The sequence below is a fragment of the Zonotrichia leucophrys genome, chromosome 4 (assembly GCF_028769735.1).
Source record: "Zonotrichia leucophrys gambelii isolate GWCS_2022_RI chromosome 4, RI_Zleu_2.0, whole genome shotgun sequence".
NCBI lineage: Eukaryota > Metazoa > Chordata > Aves > Passeriformes > Passerellidae > Zonotrichia > Zonotrichia leucophrys.
In genome coordinates, this window is record NC_088173.1 from 64,834,393 (window position 1) to 64,843,624 (window position 9,232).

At 42.5% G+C, this 9,232-nt stretch overlaps 1 protein-coding gene across 1 annotated transcript; it reads left to right on the top strand.

Moving 5' to 3' along the window:
* Window positions 1-556: 556 nt before the first annotated feature.
* On the top strand, window positions 557-7,975 carry LOC135447503 (histone RNA hairpin-binding protein-like). The gene is made up of 8 exons (XM_064712429.1): window positions 557-873; window positions 1,218-1,349; window positions 3,251-3,355; window positions 3,873-3,932; window positions 4,179-4,310; window positions 4,893-5,042; window positions 6,204-6,288; window positions 7,005-7,975. Exons 1-8 carry the CDS (start codon window positions 830-832, stop codon window positions 7,119-7,121), a joined length of 825 nt encoding a protein of 274 aa, XP_064568499.1. The 5' UTR covers window positions 557-829; the 3' UTR covers window positions 7,122-7,975.
* The last annotated feature ends 1,257 nt before the right edge of the window (window positions 7,976-9,232 follow it).

Sequence of the window (9,232 nt, forward strand, 5' to 3'; positions counted from 1 at the left end):
AGGATTCTGTCTGGTCAGTGTCAGCTTCTTCCTCTTAATTAATTCCTCTTAATCCTGACGGCATCTTCAGCTGAGCGAGGCAGGAAGAAGTTTGTTTTTGCTGATTAGAGAGCAATAAATTCTTTTTCTCTGAAAGATTTAGGTGTCCTGTGGCTGCTATCTCTGTGTGACTCCTCTCTTTAAAAAAAGTATCATACATAGCATAGTTTCTATTTTAACATTATGTTATAACCTAAAACTATACTTAACACAATACTTAAGAAAATTAATACAGTATAACTTTGTAGCATCCCACATATAATATTAATTTTTATATTTGCGAAAAGCCAGTCATAAAATACGCATTTTTCACACCGCGGACCGTCATCCCTCATATTTAAATCGCGGGAATTTCTATTTTCCTTTTTGTTTGGGCTGGGTTTTTCCCTGTTGTTTCACGGGAGTCCCGCCGCCCCAGCGCGCCAAAACCGCGCCCGCCGCGCTCGATTCTCCCGCCAACACGCCCCGGGGGCGGGGCCGGGCGGAGCGGGCTGAGCCATTACCCTGGCGGGGGGGTGGGGGATGTGTATGAGCGTCTGAGGGCGCGGGTCGGCCGCTGCGCCTTCCCGCTCTGCCCCCCCCTCCGCACCTGTCCCCGTGGAGGCGCCCCGCGGGGAGGCGGAGCGGGCCTGTCGCTCAGCGCCGGCGGGAGATGCGAAGGAGCTGAGCGGGAAGGCGGCAGCGCTCCCTCGGCTCTGCCTCACCGCCCGGCTCTCCTTCCTCCTCCGGCCTCCTCAGCTCCCCGCGCCGGCTCTACCTCCAGCCCTCCCTCCCGAGGATTCCCTGCGCCATGTCCTTCCGCCACAGGAGCCCGCACGGCAGCACCAAGAGCAGGTATGGCCGCCGGGCTGAGGGGGGTGTGGCGGCGCCGGGCCTCGCTCCTCGGGCCTCCTTCCCGCCGTGCTCCCCGGCCCTCGTTCCCCCGCGCTCCTCGGCCCTCGCTCCCCCCTATGCTCCCCGGCCCTCGCTCCCGCCGTCCCCTGGCGGAGCTCTCTGAGGGGGTGGGGGGGGCAGAGCCCCCTCAGAGGGCCCGCAGAGTCCCCTCAGGGTGCCCGCAGCGAGTGGCGTCGCCTCCCTGCGTTCGGTGGGAGTGGAACGGGTGAATAAGCGCGGTGTCCGAAGGCGGTTGAAGCCCTGACGCCCAGCCGGGCTCTCGTGTTCGCTGTGTCTGTCCCCAGCCCGCAGCACCCCCCGCGCTTGGCCCAGGCGCGGAAACGCGGCGCCGATGGGAAGCGGCGGAGGCAGAACGAGCCCGAGTCCTCCGTGTTTGAGGAAAACAAGGCCAGGCCTGAGGACAGCCGGCTGGACAGGTGAGCATGGCGACAATGGCAGCGGCTTCCTGCTCTTTTGTTCGACCGGAGCTGTTACACTGACCCTTCTGCTCAGCTTTCCTAGCCCTGCCTGCTCATCAGCCACAAATAGCTGGTCCTAAGGGAGGGAAAAGGATCGAGTGCAGTGCTCTTATCTTGGAGTCAGTTCTTAAGAGTCAGTGTTTTTCATTCTTACCTCTTGAAATAATATGTCCTTGATCATTTATCGAGGACTAATATTGTACAGGCTCATTATGTTTGTAAATACAGGCTGTAGAAACAGTTGAGGTAAAATTGAAGTAAATGACAAAAATTCAGTTTTAGAAATCATCTATTTTCTGTTTCTGAAGGGAGTACAGAAAAGTTGTGTTCTATTTCAGCACATTTGTGGGGGGGATCCAGTTTTGAGATCACCCCATAACTCTGCCTTCCATGTTTGTCAGACTTGAGTATCTTATTTTATACCACATTTTCAGTCTGAGCTATTCATGCCACGGTCTCTTTAATCACTGTGATCTGTGGATGGGAGTTGTCCCCTCATCCCAGTTGATTGAATCAAGGTTTCTTGAACAGGGGTAGGTTGTGCCCACCCATTTTCCTTTGCTGACAATAAGCAGGAACACGTTGGTCAGTGGCTCAAGTCACATTATCCAGAGTAGCGTAAACTAAATCCAGGAAGCATAGTTGAACAGCAGTACCAGGATGGAATTTTACAGATAGTTTCAAGGTAAATAAGCAACACTTCTGTGTGTCTCCCAGTATTGAATTGTGCACACAAACTTCCTGGTTTCACTTTGGATTGAGCTCTGAAAAACATGGCATGTATTCTCTGCAAATCTAGAAATTGGTGTAAGCAAAAGTTAACGATCCTTGGAGCTTGAACATATCTTTGCAGAGGGACCTGTACTGTTTTCTATGGATTTTTAATTTTGCCAAGTTGGTAACTGGGTTTCATCAAAAATTAACTTCTAGTTTGAATTTAACAAACTGCTCACAGTTGTGCAAACCAATTTAGGAGCAAGGAGGGAGTTGGAGCTGGTTTTAGTGCAGATGGATCTGATTCCCTGATTCCAGGGGACATTTGCACAAAATCCTGGAAAATCTCCAGAGCATTTCCAGATCTGCTGAAAAACCTCTCCTCTGTAGGATACAGTTTTGAGTTTTACTTGGGGAAAATTGGTCATCAGGAAGACAGGCAGGGAAACACTGAATAACCTGAATGCAGGCAGCAGTAGATGGTAGGGAAGGGATATGGGCTTATTCCCTACAAGAGTCTGAAACTGCTTGTGATGCTAATGGACTGCAATACAGTTGTTAAACCACTTTGCAAAGTCACAGCAAATCTCCTTTTCCTAGCTAAAATAGGATGCTTTTGTGCCTTTGCCTTCTCTACCAAGCATATACTTACATGGAGCAACTCCTGGTGCTATCATGTAATTTTAATTAATTAGCTTTGCAACTTAATTCTGTGCTCCAGCTTTTATCTCTTATAAAGCTAATGAGTCTGCAGTCATCAAAGTATAAATAATTGCTGAGTCATTTAGTGGAGTGAAGCCAAGTGAGTAAATGAATAAAGCTGGTATTTCATGTCCCGTTTTCTGAAGAGCAAAGCTGGAAGTTACTGAAAGCATGGGCTGGGTTATCAGGCTGCAGTGATACATTTCTATAGACACCCACATCAATTTGAAGAAAACCCAACACAAACCACACAACCTCAAGGTGGAAGTCAGAACTGATGCTTAATTTTACAGTGGTAAAATTTTAATAAAGCACCAGGTTTTCACAGCCATTTTGAGTATTGTAATTAATCATGTTTAAGGGATCAAGCTGTGAGTGGTAAATACAATAACCCAAACTTTTAACACGGGGCCTTAATTTTTATTTTTTTTTTTTCTTTCTAGTTTTACAACACCAGAAGGTCCTGGACCCCTTCCCAGGTGTTTAGACTGGGGAACTGCAGTGGAAGAAGATGAAATGAGGACCAATGTTCACAAAGAAATTGCAAGGTACCCCTGGGTGTTTAAGATAAAGTGGTAAAAGGAAGAGAAATGGAAGTTATCTTGTAGAATCTGTTTCAGCTTGTATTTTTAACTTCACCATTGTGGTAAAATCAGGCCAACTTTAGCCTCTTGTCTGCTGCTTTTAGATCAGCTTTGGGTTCAGTCCTGCAGGAATGTCATGGGATACTCTTGGAGATTGGATGTGTATCCCTAAATATCTGCCTTTTGGAAGAAGCTTTTCCTGAATCTCTTAGATTAAAATACTTAAAATACCCTCTCACTAATCACTGGTCTTTTTGTATCATTGCTATAAGAAGTTGCTTTAGGGAAAAATAGTCAGGAAAAGAAAGTCCTTGTATTGTTACTGGTTTTTAAGGGAAAACTGAAATATCCATTTCATAACAGAAAGGTCTTTGCAGTGCTGCTTTTCTGAAAAGTTAATTCAACTGTGAGCTGTGACAGTGCAGCCTTCATGTTCCTTTTTGTGTATATAATTTCTTTTAAATTATTTGAATTCTTACAGACACAGAAGAAAACTCCTGATAAATGAATTTTCAAGAGAAAGGAAGTCCTCCTCAGGAAGGTAGGTTAAACTTCTGGCTTCACTGAGGAAAATCTTGAAAATAGAATTTTGATTGTACAGTGTTGTTTCTTAAAACACAGTTTAAAATAGTTCATACCAAGTCTGTTCCAAGACCATGGTTTAGTAACACTCTGAGCATTTGTTTGGGAAGTTTTAACATGTTTATTTATAGCCTTTTACAAGTGGGTTTGTTTGAGCATCACAGGTTTTCTAGCAGTCCCAAACCTGCAATGTTTTTTCCTTCAGTTCTGATTCAAAGGAGTCCACGGTGGCAGTAGAACTCGAGACAGATGAGGTGGTTTTGATGAGAAGACAAAAACAGATAAACTATGGAAAAAACACAATTGCGTATGATAGATACATTAAAGAAGTTCCTAGGTAAGCTGCTTGACTTTCTAGAAACTAAATGTCCACCTGCAAGTCATACCTGTTCTTTATAAGCACATTAATGTACTAAACTTGGCATCCAATACACATTTAAATAGAAGGCATCTACAAATTAAACTTTTAAGACATTTTTGAACTGTTGTATCACTAACAGTTAACTGAGGTGTGGCTTAAGGGTTTATTTTAATGAGTCAGTATATAAGAAATACCTCATGCTGCTGAAATGGAAATGAAAGTTCTTTTGGATGTGCTTGTCAATGAGAGGAATTGAAACTGCTTTTTTTGCAGTCAGTTTCCTCATGAGTTAACTACAAGACAAAATGGGCTACAGTTGCTGTTGAGTTTGAAATTAATTTTTCTAACCTATGAATGATAATTCTTTATTATTATTATTTCATTTGACTTGGAGTCAGAAAAACTAAGAAGCTTGCATGGAGCTGGCAAACCTTTGCTTGAGTGCTGGAATTGCACATTGGTCTTTTCTCAAAAATAATAAATCAGCTAACATACATTTAAATGTTATGTATGTGTGAATAAAACACTGATAATTTTTCATGTCTGATATCTGAATAGATGCCATCGTATCCCAGGAGTTCATCCCAGAACTCCAAACAAATTTAAGAAGTACAGCCGTAGGTCGTGGGACCAGCAGATCAAACTGTGGAAGGTTGCACTGCATTCCTGGGATCCTCCAACTGAAGGAGGATGTGATCTGCAGGAAATGTATGTACACAGAGTATTCAGGATGCTGTTATAGAAATAATGACATGAAGTCTCATGTTTAAGAAGTAAACACCACCCCCAGCATAGTTCTTTTTGAGACAAGTCAGTGAGTGCTGAATGTTTTTCCTAATTACTTATCCACACTTAATGGTGTTCAGTTCCTTCTCAGTCAAAATATCCAGCAGCTTTCTGGTCCTTGCCCAGTGCATATATACATATCTCAATTTTTAATGGTGAAAGCAGAGCCAGTTCTGTGCTGCTCTGTAAAATAATCACCACACCATCAACAGGAGCCAATTCTTTCAGAGCAGTGTTCAGATTATCTGGTAGGAGCAGTGCTGGAGAGTTCTCACTGATGGCAGGTGTGAATATTGAGCTTGGAACAATCCCGTGTACGGGAACCTGCCTCACTCTTCTCACTTGCTAGCTCAAGAAGAGTGATATAAAATGTTTCTTCTCCAGAGGGGGAGAATTGTGAACTCATCCCAAGCTCAAAGCATGGCCACAAGTGTTCACAGCCCAAGCTCTAGAAGATGCAGAGTGATGCCATAGTTATTTTCCTCTGTAGAAAGCAATACAGCTGATCTGCATCATGACATAAAACTGGCAGTAGCGAATGAAAGGGGCAAAGATGGAACTTAATTCCTCAGCAGGCAGCTTTGTGTTAATAAAGTAGTGTTTTTCCTTAATGGAATGCTGATTTTAAAGCTACTGCAGAGCAACAGCATCTAGAAGAAAAGCTTCCTTTTAGCTTCCTTTTACTTTCTATCAGTGTGAGGGGCGTTGGTCCTTCAGCCAGAACCCTGCTGTGTGCTTTGGTGTTGAAATGCTACCTTCAGATGCTGTGTATAATGGATATTAAATCTTTACAAAACTGAAAAAAAAAAAATTCGTTCCTCTCCTGTAACATTTGCATTGAGGCATTTCTTGAGCACTGGGTTTTTGTCTTTGACAAGTTGCAGTATTCAGTCCTTGGCCACTTTGGCAGTACTGAGCTGTCCTGCAGTTCTGTTTGTCTCCCCAGGTTGCCACCACTGTCCCTGTGATCTCTGTAGGTCTCTTTGCTCTCCTCTGGTCATTTTTTTTTTCAGAACTGCACAACAAAGTTCATCTTAACACTAAAAAATCAATTATGCTGTATTCTTCTAAATGATTTTACAGTTGTCCTGTTGACCTTGGTGAGATGGAGACAGAATCTGTTGGAAGCAATTCTACTGAATCTCAAACGAGCTGTCAAGATAATGATGTAAGCATATCTGTCATTTGCCTAACTATTTTTTGATAATTAGTTCATTGCTTAGAATTAAATCCAGAGCAGCCTGATACCTCACAGATCCCATCATCTGGTTTGTTTAGGGACTGTTTATAAAGCTGAGCAATTTTGAAACTCAGGTATTTTCCAGCTATAGCCATTATCTGTCTGTAGTCTTGGGTTTAGAGAATTAGAACTTAAATTATCATCTCAAATTAAAAATATCTCATTTTTTCATAGCCTTCAAAAGAAAATTAATTTGTTGAAAGCAAATCAGTTATGAACTGTAATGTGCAATTGAAATACTACTTTAGATTGCAATACCTAGTATTAAAATAGGGTGGAATTTCCTTGTCACACAGAAGTAGGCTTCTTTTATGTCCAGAAAGCACTTGGTACAGCTGAGCATTAAAGATCTAGGAATGTTTTTCTTACTGGATTTATTTTTCAAATATTAAATCTCTATAATGTTTTAATGTTTGCATGTATAGGCCCTTGGAACACTTGCAAGGTATTTTCAAATGTGGTTGGATGGGCAGAAGCCTATCCATTTCTTTAATATTAAAGACTAGCATTGAGTTTTTGTGGCCTTTATAGCATCTCTAAGCCTTTATTTTAGAGTGGTCTAAATGAATTACAGAAGCTAATTGAATTACCTGTACTAATAACCTCTACTTAACTAGTAGTTATGAATTGCCTTTCCCTTGCAGGATACCTGTTCTGGCACTCCCACCAAAGTTAGACATGTTGACTATCAAGCAGAAGGAGAATTTGACTTGGAAGTGTGTTTGAGTGAGCCACTGAAAGAATTTGATACTGTGAGTTAAATAATCCTGTGCAACCTGTTTTAGGGAAAGTTTCTTTTAAATTTGAGAGGTTAGCTTGATCCATAACCTGTTCATAGTAAGAAAGCTTAAGCAAAGTTGAAGACTGTTCTCAAAGCTGTGATTGGTCTAGGTATTCTCCAGACCAAACATATGTAAAATTGCATTTAAGTTGTGTGACTCCTTGTTAACTTTTAATTTTTGTACATCAGATTTTTTTTATAAAACTTCTCAATAGTAAAATTAGCCAATGGCAGTGCTATCCTCTAGTAATCATAAATAGCACAGCAAGATCTTACCAATTTCCCCCACTCCCTCCCCCACTGTGAAAATGATTTCAGCTGTCCACCTGCAGATCAAGAGCCAAGTTGGGGGTTTTTTTTAATGTTTCCTTGTTTTTACAAATGGCTCTTGTAACACACCTGACCTGAAGTGAGGCACGTGGTGCTGTGCATGTGGCTGATTAGTACTAGTAAGCCCATCTACTCCAGTCACTGTAAGTTTACCTTACCTTAAAAAAACACTTTTTTTGCAAAAATTTTTCAGAAACAATTGGAAGTTTAATACCATCAAGAAATTGAAAGTCAACATGGCAAAGTCTATGCAATAATGTTGGGGTTTTTTTTAGAAGTAGTAGCCTTAACTTGAAATTTGTAAATAGTCATCAGTCATTTATTAATGCAGTCAAGAAAACAATGTCTAGGGAAAGTGCTTGATTCTTTCAGTTTTCTGGTTTTAAATGTAAAACTGTTGTAAATGTTACCAACTGTACAGATTTGCTGCTGAGAGCAGTTTGTGTTTCTATTGCTTTTGCGTGGGATGTTGCTGGAAAATAAACAGAACTGCCTTTACTTTTACATCTGACTCTTCATTTCCTGCTAGCAGTGCTCTGTGCATAATGAAATGCAGGGAAATGCTGAAAGCCAAGTGTCTGATATTGGTACTGAGCCAGGGTAAATCTGTGTTAGCACCATCCTCTGACTTTGAGGAGACTTTAAAATCTATTTACATGGCCACCAGAGTGACTTGAGACAATTTGGGACAATTTGGTTTAGTAGATGTTTAGTAGTTGCCAAGTTCTGTTCTCTAGGAAAAACTGCTAGAAGAGTTGTGTGAACACTTCAATGTTCTTCTCTTAGAGAACAGCTTTTTACAGTCACCTCACCTGGTTTTATCTCTTAAAATGGAATTCCTGAGTGTTGATGTTACACCCCGTAAACTCACCAGCTCAAGGGAGTATCTTAGCTAGTAATATTGCTTACTATTATTGTCTGATTGGTTAGGCACTTTTGAAATCAGCGAAACTTCAAGAGTTTCTACTCTTGGAAGTTTCTACTCTTGCCACTATAGTGGCATTGGGATAAGGTTGGTGCTCAGCTCTGATGCCTTCCTAACATGTATTTTTTCCAGAGAAGGCAACAAAATGGCAGTTGCCTTCTACCTGCACTCTGCACCCTCTGTCCTTGCCAATTTGCTTTTCCCATGTCACATTTTCTGGCCACGCTGTTCCTGGTTGTTCTTAACTATTTCCAGTGTGTCAGTCTGTAGCTGAGTGTCAGAACTGCCAGTAGAATTGGTTTATTTACAAGAAGTTTTTCTGTCCTACTGTAGCTACCGAAACGGGTTGGATCAGTGGGATATTCAGAGTGTGTTCAGAGGCTTCTGAGGGGTAGGGTTACTTACACCTGCTTTTGAAACAAGGAAGGACATGGGTTGGGACAGTCTCTGGAGCAGAAATGCAGGCTGGAGGATGAGCAGATGGGGAGCAGCCCTGAGGGGAAGGACCTGGGGATGTTGGTGGGTGGATGAGAAGCTTGAAGTGACTCAGCCATGGGCACTTAGAGCTCAGAAAGGCGGCTGTGTCCTGGGCTGTGCCAGGAGCAGCGTGGCCACCAGGGCAAGGGAGGGGACCCTGCCCCTCTGTGAGACCCCTCCTTGAGTGCTGCATCCAGCTCTGGGCTGGAATGTGGGGAAAACCTTGTGAAGAACACCAAACCCTGGGCTGGGCTCAGTTAAACACCTGGGATGCACGTCTGTGTTATAATGGAGCACACAACAAATAATTATCCTTTGGCAAATGGCTTGAGGTGCTTTTAAATTTCTGCAGAGTAACT